At 34.9% G+C, this 18891-nt stretch overlaps 1 protein-coding gene across 1 annotated transcript; it reads left to right on the forward strand.

Annotated features, from left to right (window-relative positions):
• The first annotated feature begins 728 nt into the window (after positions 1–728).
• On the forward strand, positions 729–7682 carry LOC129975432 (mucin-2-like). Its single transcript, XM_056088495.1, has 3 exons — positions 729–1360; positions 5676–6022; positions 7418–7682. Exons 1-3 carry the CDS (start codon positions 737–739, stop codon positions 7680–7682), a joined length of 1236 nt encoding a protein of 411 aa, XP_055944470.1. The 5' UTR covers positions 729–736.
• Positions 7683–18891: the final 11209 nt, after the last annotated feature.

An 18891-nucleotide genomic window follows, 5' to 3' on the forward strand; every position in this document is an offset into this window, starting at 1 on the left:
ATACTGAAATATTTCTACAATTCATGGGATTTATTGTTCACATTTGTTTGAAGCCACATGGTGAAATAACAATCTTCGAATCATAAATCCTAAACTCATCCTTAATTTAATGCTAAGGAAATTTAAAAACACCATTGTTAAAATTATAAACTAAAAGTAGATCCGATATTTAGTCATCGATTTCATTTTATTCTCTTTTATACAGTCTTTTTAGGTTCCTACATCTATTTTTAAAATGCTTTTTTTATCAGATACCTAAAGCGGGAGATCTTCTAGCTAACTCATGTTTTTATAACACATTCTGTATATAAAACACAAAAATTTGGCGGTTCCATTATAGCTAAGTCACATACTTCTGTTAAACAGATAAATATCTATTAACGTTGCCACTGTGGCTTTTAGGATGGCTTGACAATCAAAAGGCGTAAAGTTTTCAACATATTATGATGATGATGATGTGGGTACTTTTCTGGCGCAAGTTTTGGACATAAGCATTGATTTCAAACTATTTCATTCTTATGATCCATCTGGTGCATTGAATAACTGCAGGACTACTGCCAAGCATACGATATAGAGCTCAAGTGCGACGTTAACTATATTGTAAACAAGTAACTGAATTCATCAGCTTCCTTAAAGAAGAAGTATTAACCGAAACTGTAAGGTAAATCCTTTTATGAAGTTGTACAGAAGACATCAGTTTTGTTTTGTTTTCAGTGAATGAGTAGAGACTGGCACCATGTCTTCTCCTGGCAGAAGGTCTGCTTCAGAAGCTTCCACTTCATCGAGGGATAGAGTTCCCACTCCACCTCTTACTGAATCTTCTGTGGTTGGTAGTATTTCCATATCAACATCTTTTGCCTCGCCATATTCCCCTTCATCTGAACCCATAGATTTAACAACTGCATCTGCTACAACTTCCATTTCTCCGACTGTCAGAATTCCTTCCTTGCAGGCATTTGAAATACCATCATCTTATTCCAGAGAGTCCACTTCATCTGCTCCCCTAGATTTAACAATTGCATCCAAGTCAACCCCTACTTCGCCGATTGCTGGAACTTCCAGTTCACTGGCCTTTGAAATAAGATCACCTCGTTCCAGAACTTCCACTTCACCTGCTGCCTTAGATTTAAGAACTACATCCAAGACAACTCCAGTTTCACCAAGTGCTAGAATTCCCACTTCGCCAGCCTTTCAAACAGCATCACCTTGTTCTTCTTCATTTGCTGCGTTAGATTTAAGAACTAAATCTGATGCAACTTCCCTTCCGTCCAGTGCCAGAACTCCTCCTTCGCCGTCCTCTAAAAGAACATCATCGACTTCCCAGCCTTGTACTTCGCCAGCTAAGCAACGAAGAGAGGAGGTAATTCATAAACTCTAGTTTAAAGAGTATAATAGTTATTAATACAGTACACACTCGAGTATCCGATGTAATGTGGCGGAAGGGCAGATCGCATAAAAAATCCGGATAGGCCGGAGTTCTAGGAATTCACTTCTTTGCCCACCAATACCAGAAAACAAAGTTTTTATACACTGCTCGTTTCAAGAATAATACGTATTTTCTCACTTCTTACCGAGTCCTCCATTTATCTCAAGCCTTGTACAGTGTGAACGCGACCGCGACCCTGTGAATCATAGAAGCAGTTGCCGGTAACGTGTCGAATTAAAATTGAAGACTCTGTACTGGTAGTTTATATATGTTTATATACAGCACTGCACGTTTCAAGAATTTATTAGAGAAAAAGTAAGTTAAAGGATATAAACTGTTCCCCTTTTTAACATGAATTCTGTAATGCCTTACTTAAATTTGAAGGAAACATAAATAAAACATTAAAGTAAATCTTGAATCGAGCCTAATTCTTAAGAAAATTGACTCAAACTGATATTATTTTTTACTGATAAATGATTACACAGATATGAAAAGGCAACCCTAGGATAAGTCAAAAAGTTCTTAGTTTTTGAAAAATTCCATAATAGATTACTGCTTCTGCAACCTGCATTTAATTACGATAAAAGAAAACTATTTCGGATAGTACGGAAGCCGGATAGTTGCGAATCGGATACTCGGGAGCATCTATATAAATAATCTATTTTTAATTCTCCCTCGAGTAACTCCAAAACTTATCTTGATCAGTAATTGATTTGGATAAGTCTTCAATCAATATAAAATCCAATATCAATATAAAATCCACTAAATTTCTGTTTAATACTAATGGTGATGTTTCTGATGACCTTTATATTCCGCAGTTATGAGTGAATCCAGTTTGCCGAACCAAATTTCACGCTTATTGTCTTTGACAGATTCGGCACAAAGTAGGAAATTCTTATTTCCTTCAAATGATGACCAACAATCAACATTAGAAGTTTTATTGTGAAATGATATTAATAACCAAAAATGCCATCCTTTTCTCATAACTTATATCATGCAAGAAAAAATTTAAGGAATGTCATAAAAATAAGGTTATATGGTAAAGAAATAAGATAGCAGGTTGTTTAAAACAAAGAAAGAAATATTAGATATTAAAGTATGAATTAAAGAAGATTAATTATTTTTAAAATATTTTCACAAATTTTAATGAATTAAATTTACATTCATGCAATTGCTCTTGTCCTAATTGCACTAAACATAGTTTTAGCAACCTGTTTACCAGGTAATTATAGGAGCAAACTCAATATAAAATTGCAGTGCTAAAATTTCATAGTTCATATTTATTAAATTTATGTTTAGGTTTTCAAAGTCCAATATCGCGTATTTCAAAATTTCTTCTACAATTTTGGTAATGAATTAAAAGAGCCTTGGATTTTCATGACCTATATATAACTTGAATAGTATTAATTGAAACAAAATTTAAATTAGCTAATTAATAAAAATAATCAGTTTTATGTTAAGGTCTATAATAATTGTTTTATATTACTTTCATTGTTTATATTATGGATTAATAGAGATTTTGAATTTAGGAAATGTTTGGCAAGGTACAATAATTAAATAGCTATAGGGGAAAAGTTTACCGCGTTTCATACTTGCACAGCAGTCTAGGCGTCTGTCTTCCTCGTAAGTTTTTAATCAATGAATATGCAAGAGAAAGTATAAATCTCTCAATAATTGTCTTGATCGAATTCATCCATGTTACTCACCTAGAGGCATTGTAATATGAGATCTGATGAACTTCCAAATATACATAATTTATAAATCTTGCTCATCTAGCAAGAAATACCATAAAAGAAACGCGTGTGAGTGCACATTTAACTACGTATTAATATTTCATAACGTACGTTAAAAGTAATCAGTTTGTGCCTTCACAGGACGAAAATAGACGGGAAAAAATAAGTGAAAAGGAGATAACTACAGTCATTCAATTTGAAACAGTACCAGTAGCCAAAATCCGAGTGGCCGGATAACTGATGTCTGGTGAAAGTAAAGCAGTTAAATCTCCGAAATCGAAGTTAACAGACCACTGATAGAGACAGTGATCCAGAAATGCAAAAAAGAGCCCAAATAACATCGAAATGAATTGTCATTTTACTCTATTTTAAATAAAATGTTACAAGGAAACTTTTTATGTGGGCATCTAGGGTAGAGTGACAATTTGTTAATCATTGTTGGTATGTCTTATAACCGTCGCCACCAATCGCGCAGGTCTCATCGGAAGTATGTGTCAGAGAAATAACAATATCTAATGTAATTAATAAACATACGTCATAATTTACCAATAAGAATATTTATGGCAAAAGAAGATTTAAGACAGAGGGTTACTCCTCGGTATCTGGTCATACATAACACTGACTGTTAAAAATCCACTATGTCAAATTTCAAACCGACGAAATAGTAGGAAGCGAACGTTTATGGTATCATTCATTATGTCACTATAAATATATCAATTGTTTGTATACAGAATCTGTCCTTTTTTTAAGGAAATTGGTTTATCATTTTATCAATTTTTGATTGTTTCAACATGTCATTTTACTTCTATAATGGTGTAATTTTTAATCTAGTGTTTAAAGTTTTTAATTGGTAGTAAGAAATGTTTAGTTAAAAAATGGCATTTGGAGGACATTTCAAAAAGGCGAATTAATCGTTTATATTTAAGTATTGATTTTTTTTGGGAGAGGTGGGGGATTCTAGACTGTTGGAATTTCTTCTACAAGGATTCCGATACAAATACTCTTGCTTTCTACTGTGAGCTGTGAAACATTCCGATGTGTGTTGATATAGGACACGACATTTTGGAACAATATTAGCTGGTTACAGACACGGTTGAAAAATCGTTATAAGCAGAACAATAGACCTTAAAGAAAACCACATGAAAAGCATACTTTATAGATATTTAGGATGAATTGCCAAAAAGGTTTTACAGCAAAATAACCAAGATATATAAGGACAATCTGATGGCCATGACGCTGTTAAACAGATAAATGTAAAAAATAACGCTTTTTCATTTAACATACTTTTTTAAGAGAATACCAATTATTCTTCCGCATAATTGATATTTAATTCAAAAATGCTACAGTAACGCTAGAAATTACAAGCATTGCAAAACTTTAAAAAACGCGACAATGTTACTAATTTCCTAATAATGTTTATATTTTTAAAAATAAAATTTGTTAATAATGTCCAACCTTGGTGTCCATACTAATAATGTCTTGTTAATAATGTCCAACCTAAGGGGGGAAAATGAATAATTAAGAAGCATCTTCGTATGTGAATAAAATCCTCTGCTAAAACAAAATAAGTATACTGCCATTTTGAGTATTTTACGACCTATTATGTAAATATATGCGAGAAAGTAAGGGCTGATAAATTCCTTTTTTTTACTTCCAACATATCAAAGTCACTACGAACTTCTATCAAATATCGTGCCATGGGTTTCTCTTAAATATGTCAATGATATTTCCCTCAGGCCCCCTCTTATATTAATGCAGTTAAAATTTCTTCATCGATATTTAAATCACTCGTATTCACAATAGGAAAAAAATATATCATATTACAACAATGTGTTTTACTCAAAGTATTTAATATTTGAGAAAAAATTAAACTGTAGGGTAAAAATAAAAAGCTGTTAAACTTGCATTTGATTGTAAATACTTGTAGTTGAACAATGTAAAAATATCTTTGACTACTATGACAGTCAACGATTGCATAGCTAAAGCCAACAGCAGTTTAACCTCGGGTTTATTTTTTAAGTTTAATTTATAAATTCTATTTTACTTCAGTGCGCTACATTAGGTATAATGATGCCGACCAATGAAAATCTATGCAACAAGCCTTAATCTGCTTATTGTTTGGTATAAGAATGTCGAATATTATCAAGATTTTAGCATTCTCAGAGATCATGCCCATCTTTCAGTCGATATTTATTTCCTGAAGAACAGCTTTTCGAGATTAAAAGGATGTTTTCAGCACTTCTAGAATTATTCAAACATGATTTTAAAATAGAGCATGTCATTTCTCCTCCCTCTCTTAATCTTCTGCTTCTATATTGGAGAAAATATTTGCATTCTGGACATTTCTGCAAGAAATAACGCCTTCTAATTGAGCATCCATTTTACATTTCTAGACAAGTGATAAATTAACTTAAATAAAGTAGATCCCATGCTGGTCTTAAGCAAAATAAAATGTGCAATATAAAAAAAATCACTTATTTCGTACTATATATATATGCATTGTTCTTTTATTGCAGGGATATGAAAGATTAACTTCATCAAGAAGTATGCTGTCGACGAGGAGGGATGCTATTTCTGAAAATTTGCCATTCGTATATAACAGGCCTCCCACTCGTGAATTTACACCATCACAAAGTTCCTTATCTGCGCTAACTCAAAATCTCTATTCCCCCATTTCGAGTGCTTCACATTCACCGACAGCCAGTCCTTCGAATTCATCGTCAGGGACCCTGACAGCTTCGCGTTCAGATTCTGAGACCCTGACAGCTTCGCGTTCAGATTCTGAGACCCTTACAGCTTCGCGTTCAGATTCGGAGACCCTTACAGCTTCGCGTTCAGATTCGGAGACCCTTACAGCTTCGCGGTCAGATTCGGAGACCCTTACAGCTTCGCGTTCGCCAATTGTCAGTGATCCGACATCGCCAGCGGATCTCGCACAAAATATTTCTACTGCTAGTGTTTCAAATTCGAAGACCCTTACAGCTACGCGTTCAGACTCGAAGACCCTTACAGCTACGCGTTCAGACTCGAAGACCCTTGCAGCTTCGCGTTCAGACTCGAAGACCCTTGCAGCTTCGCGTTCAGACTCGAAGACCCTTGCAGCTTCGCGTTCAGACTCGAAGACCCTTGCAGCTTCGCGTTCAGACTCGAAGACCCTTGCAGCTTCGCGTTCAGACTCGAAGACCCTTGCAGCTTCGCGTTCAGACTCGAAGACCCTTGCAGCTTCGCGCTCAGACTCGAAGACCCTTGCAGCTTCGCGCTCAGACTCGAAGACCCTTGCAGCTTCGCGCTCAGACTCGAAGACCCTTGCAGCTTCGCGCTCAGACTCGAAGACCCTTGCAGCTTCGCGCTCAGACTCGAAGACCCTTGCAGCTTCGCGCTCAGACTCGAAGACCCTTGCAGCTTCGCGCTCAGACTCGAAGACCCTTGCAGCTTCGCGCTCAGACTCGAAGACCCTTGCAGCTTCGCGCTCAGACTCGAAGACCCTTGCAGCTTCGCGCTCAGACTCGAAGACCCTTGCAGCTTCGCGCTCAGACTCGAAGACCCTTGCAGCTTCGCGCTCAGACTCGAAGACCCTTGCAGCTTCGCGCTCAGACTCGAAGACCCTTGCAGCTTCGCGCTCAGACTCGAAGACCCTTGCAGCTTCGCGCTCAGACTCGAAGACCCTTGCAGCTTCGCGCTCAGACTCGAAGACCCTTGCAGCTTCGCGCTCAGACTCGAAGACCCTTGCAGCTTCGCGCTCAGACTCGAAGACCCTTGCAGCTTCGCGCTCAGACTCGAAGACCCTTGCAGCTTCGCGCTCAGACTCGAAGACCCTTGCAGCTTCGCGCTCAGACTCGAAGACCCTTGCAGCTTCGCGCTCAGACTCGAAGACCCTTGCAGCTTCGCGCTCAGACTCGAAGACCCTTGCAGCTTCGCGCTCAGACTCGAAGACCCTTGCAGCTTCGCGCTCAGACTCGAAGACCCTTGCAGCTTCGCGCTCAGACTCGAAGACCCTTGCAGCTTCGCGCTCCGATTCGAAGACCCTTGCAGCTTCGCGTTCGCCAATTGTCAGTGATCCGACATCACCAGCTGATCTCGCTCAAAATATTTCTCCTGCTAGTGTTTCAGATTCGGAGACCCTTACAGCTTCGCGTTCAGATTCGGAGACTCTTACAGCTTCGCGTTCAGATTCGGGCACCCTTACAGCTTCGTGTTCACCAATTAACAGTGATCCGACATCGCCGGCTGATCTTGCTTAAAATATTTCTCCTGCCAGTGCTTCAAATTCGGAGACGCTGACAGCTTCGCGGTCACCAATTATAACTGATCCGATATCGCCGGCTGATATCGCTCCAGTTGCTTGTTCTGCCAATGCTTCAAATTCAGAAATTCTTACAACTTCACGCTCGCCAGTTACTAGTGATCAATTTCATTTTATTGGTTCCAGTGCTTCAAATTTTGAGACTGTTACTACTCAATTCTTGGACATCTTCACTTCCTTCGACGTTGGAAAATACTATGGATTCAGACTGTACGGATGATAGCTTCGACTTAATCGATTGTTAAAGCTTCGATGTTTGGCTTTATTATTTATTAGAATGCATGGATTGTTCCTTAATTGCTTCTCCACGATCCAGATCAGTTATTGACCATTGTTACCATTGATAAATTCCCATAATTGCACGTATCCTCTAAAGAATCAAAATACGACGCAGTTTCAACAGAAATACAAAGATGAGTAACATAGTGGATAAGTTTTCCCTGTATAAATACAAAATAGCTATTTCATCAGTTTCTTAATAGATATGTGAGAGTCAAAGCAAACTGAAAGTTTCTGGCAACAAAGTTATCTCGTGTTCAACATTCAGCCTTCTGATTTTTCATTTACGACAGAGTGGATCTCTTGCAAGTTTTTAATATTCTGCAAATTTTAACTTCGAATCTAACCAGAGCGTCCATAGAATTTTTAGATCTTCTGAGAATGTGGTAAATAGATGGAATAACTCAATATACTTTCTGCAAATTAAGTAACCAAATGGACCTACCTCAAAACATAGCTTATGAGTGTATTTGTATAATTCTGTGTATTCTTAGGAGACACATTTTAATGTAATATAGAAAATGCATTTAATTTGCTAAAGTTTATTTGATCATATTGATTGTTTTATTCTGTAATTTTTCGATTTTAATTAAAATTTTATAATTATGATTGATATATGCAATTTTAATTCTATTTAAAAATGCATAATCTTCAATTACTCTATATCAGAATATAGAAAGAATAATATGCTATTACTTATCGTATTACCCACAGGTTCGTCTGTTTTATATGTAGGTAAGAAAAGTACATTACATACTTTTATACCATGTAATTTTTATATTCAATCTCATAAGTTTTTTTTAGATCCACAACCGTAATTAACTGCTATTCTGCAAATTTCGATAAAAACATATCTAGTCTCAAATCTTTCGCATATGAGTAAAGACTTGTAATTAATAAATGGCTGATGTAGAAATCCTGAGTCTCTAGATTTATGCTGACATTTCTAAGTTGGTGAATTTTAAGAGATTAACAATGCCAAGAAAAGGCAATATAAATGTTTTTTGGTGTCATCAATAAACCTATGATTTTTTTATTTTAAGTAATAATGTATTAAATGCCTTAATGTAAACTCCTATTTAAACATTCAGATAATGTTCAAGTAAATATTTTTAAGAGGTAAAGTGCAAAGTACGCTGTGAAGAAAGAATGCGTATATAAATAAACAGTTAGAAATCACTTTTGGTTGTATTTATTTTTTTGGGAAAATATTTTTGACCGTGTAAATTTTATGATCCGCATTCAATAACTACAGGGTGGTTATAATTAAACTTCCCCTATAAATAGCATCGTACAACGCAAACGGGTGGACGGATTACAGCGAAATTTGGCATACAGACTATACACAAAAAGCGCTCACGGAATTAAAAAAAAAAAAAAATTCCAAAATGTCCACCAGAGGGCGCCTTTTCCGGAAAAGCATTAATTTTAACACAATAAACGACCAAAATAGAATACAGAAACAATATTGACAAGTTTCTGATCACCTTGTCATCGAACCATATTAAGTAAAGGTAAGGAAAAAATAACAGTATGCTGTTTGAGAAAAACAGTTGTTTGCAGAAACAAGAACAGATTATGACGAAATTCACAAGAGTAGCAGTTGTTAATCATGTTCAGGATGATGGAGGGAAAGATGCTCCATGTGAGCACTCTCATTCACCTGCAAAATTTCAAGTCGATGGACAATGTGTCCAACAGCAGATCGTAACTGATCAGTGGTGATGCTTTGCACATGAAGCGTTATGGACTTCTTTAAGTCATTCAACATCGCAACAAGATACCGTCATCATTACAGCCGGAAACATCGACATAAATCATGACAACGACTGCAAGCTTTCCTTATCCTAACCTGTTTTGTTTCCTTTTCACAAACATGCAAATTTCAACATTTTTTTCCTAGAATCGACAGATTTTCCCAGTTTTACATTTTATTACTCATAATTTTTCTTCTGGATTGTTAATATTGTGTCTGTATTCCATTTTGGTTGTTTATTGTGTTCAATTTAATGTTTTTCCGGAGAAAGCTCCCTCTGGTGGACATTTTGGAGCTTTTTTTTTTTCGAAATTCCTTGAGCTCATCTCGTGTATAGTATATATACCAAATTTCGTAGCAATTCGTTTGCGTTGTAGGATGTTTGCTTATGGGGAAGTTTAATTATAACCATCCTGTATTTTATTTCAAGATTCAAATTTTTATTTCAGAGTTATTCAAAATTTGTAAAGTGTGTGTAATAAAATATTCATAATCCATTATTTAGAATTTGAACTTGATGATATAGAAGCAATATTTAATAGGAGCAAACAATAGAAATGCTACGATGTTAAAGACTAAATATCTGTTGTTAAACAAAAAAAACTAAAAGGTTATGTTTGTGAATATATTTTTTAAAATATCACTTTGAAACTGGTGTGATACGATAAACAATATAAATTTACAAAAGAAAATAAAATTTTATTGAATGAAATCAAAATGAAAAAACAGCATAAACCATATGGCCTCACGGCTAAAAGAAATTGTAACAATTTTAAAAGGCGGTTATAAAAATTTTTTCCTTTTACTTAACGTATTAAAAGAAAAATGGAAGTGTCTTCAAAAAACTAATTAACATTGGTAACAAACATACAATATAATAAATACGATTTAACTGTGAAATAGAATTAAGATTTCGATAAAAAAATAGAATTGATAAAAATTATGTTTAAATCAATTTTCCGAAATTAATTTAAAGTCAGAGAAAAATAGTTCAGCAATGAACTTGATATCATTATAAAGCTATTTTTTAAAATTTTTAAGATGATTTAAAATATTTTTTGTACTTCCTTTGTGCAGAAGTTATGGTGAGAAAGCTTAAAATCTCTCAACACCTGTTTCACCGCTTTTCAGAAGGTCGTAAAAACTTTAACATTGCAATTAATCCTTCTAAGAACTAAAGAACATGTGTGACAATGGGCATTCGAATCCATGTAAGGATGAGGAATTGTATATAATCCGAACACAGATTTTCAATTTATATACAAGGGGTTCAAAATTAAAACACCCCTACTCTGAGCTCTCTATACAGCGAACTACTCAGTGTAAAGACTCCGAAATTGTTGAGATACTATTTAGGACATGGGGATTACGCAAAAAATAGTTCCAGAAAACGTCGATAGATGGCGCTGTGAAATAAAAAAATATATTAAAAGATTCAAAATACTCATTTGTAACACATTTTATTCGAACATATCAAACGTTCAGTCACAAAGACCTTATGGATGCAAGGAAAAGTGCTCAGTAGGGTTCTGTTCCAGATGTAAAATCTGCATTCTGTGGACAGCTTGTTTAACTGTGAATCGCAATTGATCGATTGAGATGCTTCTCAGAGTGATGTTGTCTTTTAAATCTAGAAAGGTTACTAGACGTCTTCAATAAACAAGGTTTTTTAAGTATCCCCAAAGCCAAACATCACAGGAATTAAGATGTGCAGAGTGAGATGGTTAGGTTGCAGAAACGCACGGCTATCATTGGTAAAATGTCGCCAAAGAAACTGCTGTACAAATGTGTGGAAGCGCTTCATCTTGCATAAAAGTAATTCTATCAAGACATTGGCGCTGTTGCATTTTGGGTACAAGAAAATTTTACAGCATGTTTTGGTACTTCCTGCTTTTTGCGTAAATTCTCAAGTCGACAAAACTCTCGAAGTGCAGCTGCAGCATTCCCTTCATTTTCATAAAGCAACTTCACAAGCAAAGGCGAAGCCATCGCTGATAAGAATTACATTTTCCCAGCTTTATCTCCTTTATGCCTAGAACAATGATAGCAAGTCAAAAGTTTATGCAAATTTTTTGCTTACAGTGCGAAGTTGCAACTACAATGACAGTTTCAGTTTCTTCACTTTTTTTATATTCTTTTTATTCATTTCACCAATAGAAAATAAAAAGGAAAAATCCCATACCGCATGAGTTTTTTTGTGATTATTTGTGTCTTTTCAGCATTTTTTACTGTACAGCGCCATCTATCGGTGTTTCTGAAACTAATCCCCCCCCGCGTAAAATGTTTTCTCATGTCTTGAATAGTATGCTCAACAATCTTGGGGCCTTTACACCAAGTAGTTTGTTGTATAGAGAGCTCCGAATAGGGGAGTTTTAATTTTGATTACCATGTATATTGATATTATTGCTTCTTCTTGGCATGTTGCAAAGCATTATTTTGTGTGGCTTCCCACTGTAAGAGACATAACATTTGCTTCGTCAGCAACGAGGACGTACACTTCATCAGTAAAATAGCATTTGCTTTACACACTGAAAGAAATTGGCTTTGCCAACCGAAGGAGCATCTTCTCCAGCCGAAAATACATCGCCTTCATTTCTATATCTCTATTCAAGAAATAACACGATGGTAATGCCTTGAAACTTTCTTTGTCCATAAGCAAAGCTTCAAAATCGGAGGCTTATTCTATCTTTGTAGTCTGCAAATTTGACGCTCAGCAGTTTGTATCAAGTACTCTTCCAATAAGCAATCCCATTCCAACGGCGTCTTGCCTTTACGGATATGGTCGTAAATCTGCCAACTGACCCATTATAGAACCACTCCTGCCTGTGGACGTCGATCGGGAGCTTCCCGCAAATTGTCGATAAAAGAAGGGAGAGGAAAGAAGGCAAAATGTTCTGCATCAAGTACTCTTCCGATAAGCAGTCCCATTCCGACGGCTTCTTGCCTTTACTAATATGGTCGTAAATCTGCCAACTGACCCATTGTAGGACCACTCCTGCCTGTGGACGTTGATTGGGAGCTTCTCGCAAATTGTCGATAAAAGAAGGGAGAGGAAAGAAGGCAAAATGTGCCTGTCTCAAGACGCACATGGGCGTTGGAACAAGGATAAATGTTTCCAGTTCTTTGTTCACAGTATCACAGATTGTTATTTGAATTTCGCAATATACTAAATCAAATCTGCTTCAAAATCTTCAACCGTTCTACATCTGATCCATTGCCGTCAAAGAACGGTTTCTGTTTCTTTATTGATGATTTATCTCAACAGTATGGAATTAAATCTCGACACATTAATAAAGAAAGTAATATAATTTACTTCTTCGGGAAGTATATTTTGGAAAGATAATTAATATGTTTATTTTTCTTAATTGTAAATAAAATAATTTAGCAAAATTAAAATTCTATTGTATGAAAATAAGTCAAACTAAAAAGTAAGTATACTAATATCTATTGAAAAATTCAAATCAATGTAAAAATAAACTTTTAAGGAAAGAGCAAAAACTATTCGTTTAATTTCATGGTAAGTGTATTCTTCAATCACTGTACCTACATATAAAAGATTATTTGCAGGTACTTTACTTATAGATGATAATTTATTTACAAGCATTTTATATTTTCCCAAGCTAAAATTTTTTCTATAATTGTAAATTAACATGATCGTTGTCGTGATTTATAGCTGTGATTCAGATCACTCTGATTTAACAACAGTGTCTTTCTTTTCTCTTAACTGTAGTACAGAAGATGATCATCTAATTCCGTAATAGGTGGATCAGACGACAGCCAATGTGTTAAAGATCGAATATTTATACTTTTAAAATTTAGGACAGTATGGTGTAATGATTCAGCTTCTTCCCTGCTTGACCATGGTGACGTTTCTTTTTCCACGCTCCATAATTAGCATCCAGACAGCAGTATCAGCAATGGCGACGCCCTACCTCAGTGTAAGTGCTTCCAGAAGTGCCAGGTGGTCAACCCCTTTAAAGTAAGGACATCTGGGCAATTAGTGCGAGTCCAGATAAGGGACCCCACCTGCATTGTATTTGAAACAGATGTAAACCTGCATTCTTTACATTGTGGAGGGTGGCTCCCCAACGGATTCCCACGGTCGATGGTAGACCAGTGAAGTTGTTGCTGAACTATTATTGGATAACCGGGAAAATGGTCCGATGTGAATGAGGGTGGGAACAGGATAAAAGTGCGAGGAGATTGGAAGAGAGGGAAGATTTGTGGATACTGAGGCAGAGAGCGGAGTGTCCCACTAGAATTCCACCCGAAAAGATTCGGTGGATCCCTGGAGCTATGCCTGTGTTTGCGAGAATGCTAAGAGTCGGCTAGCTGTTTTCTTAAGAGGTTTCTCCGAAAGTATTCGAGAAACTACCCTTGTTGTGTCGAATAAAAATCCTTTAACCTAGAACACATTTAACCTAGATGATGAACTGTAAATAAAGAATTTGATCATAACGCTACCTTTTAATGGATCGAGACTTTACAATGGAGAGAAAAAGGTTCAAATAGGAATTGTTTTAAATTTGCCTAGCAATAATTTCCAGTTGAAAGAAGTAGTAAAATTATAAAATGCTGAATTTTAAATATTTAAATTTTAAAAATGATTATCTGAAATTCGAATTTTTGAAATAATTAATCATGCACGTTGAAAGGAGGAAGTAGACAGTTTATACACATCCTCGGACAAAAGCCTCATCTGTGTATCAGAATACTTGTACTTTATCAACTGATTCATTAGAATTGTAAGTTTATATGGGATAATAATGTTTTACGTTTAGCTCATTGATTATTTAAAATTTTTATTTAAAGTTAAATCAATATTCTTTTTGGTAAAAATTTAAGCAGACAGCAATAAAAATTTTAATAAATCAACGAAAAATTTAACTATAGAATTAGCAGATTTAAATTATTGATACAGATTCTCCTGTACTGTAAACCATTATCTAATCTATGCTTATTGTCTAAGTTTTCTTGATAAACAAATAAAACGACTTTTAGGTCATGCAAACAAATTGGAAGTTTGATATTTCATTAAGAATATGAAATATAATTTCATTTTCGAATACTTCACTAAATATTTTGTCTCCGATAGAATAAATCAAATTCATGGGGAAAACAACATCCAATACCAATTAGAAACTATGAAGCATCGTAAATATCCCAGACAATACTGGAAGTTCGTACGAGTAATATTAAATATTATAATCTAAAATATATCAATAAATAACAATACTGTAATATATAAAATATGAGCGCGAGTAGTCTCTCTCGATACACTTTCTCGTATATTCTCCAATTGTCTTACCCTCCTCTTCCACATAAATTTAGAGGCCTTGCGTAAATTATGGATCATTTTGTATTGAATCTATTGCGAGAGTATGTATTTTGAATGCCTTTTAACTGACCGATGTGACTAACAAAAGTTAATACAAATTACTGTTATAGTCGCAAAATAACATACCAAATTTCATTTTATAAGTTAATGCGTTTGAATGCATGCAAAAGTTCAGACCGATAGATAATCAAACCCTTGTCAGATTTGGTTCACAATTTGATAAAAATTTATATTTTAAATGCTAAACTTATGCATCTAATTATCTACCTAATTTTTTTTCTTCGTTTTGGAATCGAACAGCTAGACGGACATGCAATTGTCTAGCTAAAAGCGTTTTTGAATTATGGTACACGTTAACAGATAGAAAGACATAATGCCAAAAATGTTTTTCTCGAACTCAGATAGGTCTAAAACATGGGGACACTTCATAATCTAGTGTTCGATTATTTTTTTTAAAGATTAAAATATTTCTTCTGTGCTTCGTATATGAGAAAAACAAAGGGAGTAGGGGGGGAACAGTCATTAAAGAAAACTCTTGCAGATCTAATATAGGAACCGCAAAATGACATTTTTTTTCCTCCAGGTACACAATTTTTGAAAATACTGAGTACCATTTTTTAATATCCATTAAAAAAAAACATTTCTAAACACCACATCCTAATTTCCTATCATAAGAAATTAGTTCGGAATTTGAAATTTATAAAATCATATTGAACATAATTACTGACAAAAAGACATTTTTGGAGTCAACTGAATTTAAATTTAAATTATAATTGTAATTTAAAGTAATTTTATCGTTTATATCTATAGTAGGATTGCTTTTTAACGTGATGATGGTAATAGTATAGCACCCTGGCAAACATATATGTGTTTATCAGATAGCTGCATAAGGTAGATCTTTGGTCCCAGATATGGATCAAATTTATTTTCTCCTTAAATAGTTGGTGCTTACTTAAAAAAAAGAAAAGGTAAGTTTTGGTAAGGTTTTACTTTCAAAATTTTATTATATTTTTAATAAAAATTCATCAAAATGTTTACGGTTTTTTTTTTTAATAATTTCAGAGCATATTATTAAACAAAAACCATTTTTACATCTTTTAAAATTAAAAAATAGTTATCAGTAATACTAATTTTATATCCGTACAATTTTTTTCTTTAATTTTAATAATTTTTTAAAAATAATTTTAAAAGCATTTTGCCTCTATACTTTTCATTTTTTTAAAAAATTTTCTTCGCATATGTTGCGATGATATTAAATAAGTCTGTTAGTGCTCTTTATATCTGCTATATGTTTAAAAGTAAATTTAAAAAATAAAATTCCTACAGAAAAGTCGAGCTGAAAATATTATCAAGATACGATGCATGAGAAAAAGAGACTCAAATCTCCTTTAAATTTTCTCTCGAAACTCATATATAGATATTCGATGTACTTTGCATTTTAATACAGTATTGTAACAAATTTTTGAGATTTCAAATTATTCCTAATAACAGCAACAAAATATGTGGAATGATTTTTCGTTTGTCTTTCAAAATTTGAAGGAATCGGTATGTTAATTAAATACGAAACACCAAAGTGAGCCGAATAATAATAATAATAATAATAAACAGATCATTGTTTTCGAATGCTTAAAGCTTCTTACTTATTCTTACATAACAGATTATTCTTAAATAATGCGTTTAATTATCCTTAAGTTACACTTTGATTAGTTAATCGACAAAAATTGAAACATTTCATTTTGAACAGATATTACAAATTATCCTTTTGTTACAGGGAAATGAAGTGAGAGAACTTGAAAGATTCTCTTCTTTGGAAAATTCGGTGATGAAGAAAGTGTATGTCATGCATAACAAGAAAAATTGCATCTTTACCATCGACTCCTCAGTCGTTTCTATTCGGAAACAAAAAGGATTGTAATGTCTTTTTGGTTTTATTTCATCTTTAATTCCAAACTTATTTAATCCTTATTTATCCAAGATTTTTAAACATTCCAATTCAAAATTTTCAACTTCATTCACAGCTAGAACTTCTGCCCGAACTATTTCTGCTTCGTGTGTTGCGAGATGATCTTTTATTCCGGGTTCTAGAATTTTCATTTTGCCTAATACAAGAAAATCACTTTGTAATCTTCACTAACTAAAAGGACATCGGCATTTCCAGCTAAAAGGACAGCCAGATGTTTACTTCTTCGGATTCTAGAACGCATATTTCGCCAAATAAAATAATCTTCTCCTTTCCAGGTTAAAGAATATTGATCATTTCACCAGTCTAAAGAATATTGTTACGAAATTTTCCCGGGGTTCGTTTGGACAGTGGGAGTTATATGGTGTGGAGAACACTCAATCAGCAGGCGGCAGTAGAAAATAAAACAACGACGTTTATTTACACGAAGACACACAGGACAGCACAAAGACGACAACTATATACAGCACAGAAGACGATTATCTTCAGCCGAGACGTGCAGCATACAACAGTATACACAGCAGCTCTATTCCGTCGCTGCTCCACTAGTCCCTGGGAGACGAGTTCTTCGCCGTCGCTTCCGACTACTCTTCGACTCCACTGGTCCACGACTCAATTCACCACTGGTTCACCACCCGACTCACCGGCAGCTGCAGCTCCTTTTATAGGTCTCAGGAGGCGGGGCTAGAAGCCTCTCAACCAATCGGGAACGTTTGAGGCGTATCTCCGTTACTACTGGACGGTACGGGAAAATTCTCGATGTTTCGGGTATAATCTATTTTGGTGCCAAAGTCGCCAAATGGTTGCCAAGTTTGTCGCCAAGCTCTGGGACCTCCCATAGAACCAACTATGCTGGAAAGCCGCATCACAGATTCGTAACAATATCCATTTCACCAGTTCAAAGAGCGTCCATTTCTTCTGTCAAGTAAAGATGTAATAAGTAAAGTTGCTTCCTGCAAAACCTCTATTCCTCGGCCAAAAGATCGTTAACATCGCCAGACATAAGAATGTTAATTTCCCTAAATTCAAGAATTGTTAGATCGCTAACTATAAACACCTGTTCCTCACCAGGTCAAAAAACATTTTATTTGTTGCATAAATGAAAGCATGCTTTAACAGCTAAAATAATATTGTTATTATTGTTATTCCTACGACGTTACTTTTCTAGGAAGCAATATAGTTGCAGATCTGAAATTTAAAGAGTGCAACAATTATCAAAACAAGTAAGGTCTCCAGTTTTATCGATTTGAGAATTTGTACATCTACCATTACTATAACGACAAATTCGAAAATATCTAGGTATTTTACATCTGTTATGAATTCCTAATACTTCTACGCCAGCGACTGTAAATAAAGAGTGTTCCAGAATTAAACCCGACATGTTGAACATTTCTTTTGAAGAACATAGTCTTTACTAAAAATCAGTTGTTACGCTAATAATTGCGTTTGTTGCATAAAGTGCCATCTCGTGGCCATTTTTTGCACTTTTTTGTTTCAATAAAATGTCATGTCATTTCAAGCATATATGTCAATTTTTACCTCATTATTTCGTAATTATTGAACTTTTAATTGTTAATGGACTTTTGAATCACCGCTAATCGATATAGTACAATCATAAGTATAAATCTTTTTTCACTAAATCTACCTTCAATAAGTGTTGTAACATGACTAGTATTTATATGCATAAATAATCATTCCAGCCATCGCTCAACACTGATCGCCATCTAAACCTCATTATTTATCGATTTACAATTATAAAAACCAGGACTTCTAACTTTTCCACTCAAAACGCCGGATATATCGGTTTTCCACATAACAGACCACGAAATGAATGCCGGCTATATACGGCATGCATGACTTGATCCATAAACATGAACGGCGGCTAAAGCCGAGAATATTCGCAGTCTGTTGTTGTTGTTTCTTATGGCACTTGCCATGGACAAGCCAGCTGTTACGAAGACAGCGAATTTAAGCCGGTGGGGCAGCGTCTCTTGTTTTTTAGTAACGCCAACTAGGGCCAAGAGTATGACTTAGCTACTCACGCATCACATTCGCTTGCAAAACCCCTTTTTACAGGGGGGGTTGGGCACATTCAC

Source organism: Argiope bruennichi, chromosome 7, assembly GCF_947563725.1.
Source record: "Argiope bruennichi chromosome 7, qqArgBrue1.1, whole genome shotgun sequence".
In the NCBI taxonomy this organism is placed as follows: Eukaryota; Metazoa; Arthropoda; class Arachnida; order Araneae; family Araneidae; genus Argiope; species Argiope bruennichi.

Coding starts and splice junctions, on each gene's coding strand:
- LOC129975432 (XM_056088495.1), top strand. CDS start 737: ATGTCTTCTCCTGGCAGAAGGTCTGCTTCAGAAGCTTCCACTTCATCG. Junction 1,361..5,675: donor CTAAGCAACGAAGAGAGGAG/GTAATTCATAAA, acceptor CTTTTATTGCAG/GGATATGAAAGATTAACTTC. Junction 6,023..7,417: donor GAGACCCTTACAGCTTCGCG/GTCAGATTCGGA, acceptor TTCTCCTGCCAG/TGCTTCAAATTCGGAGACGC.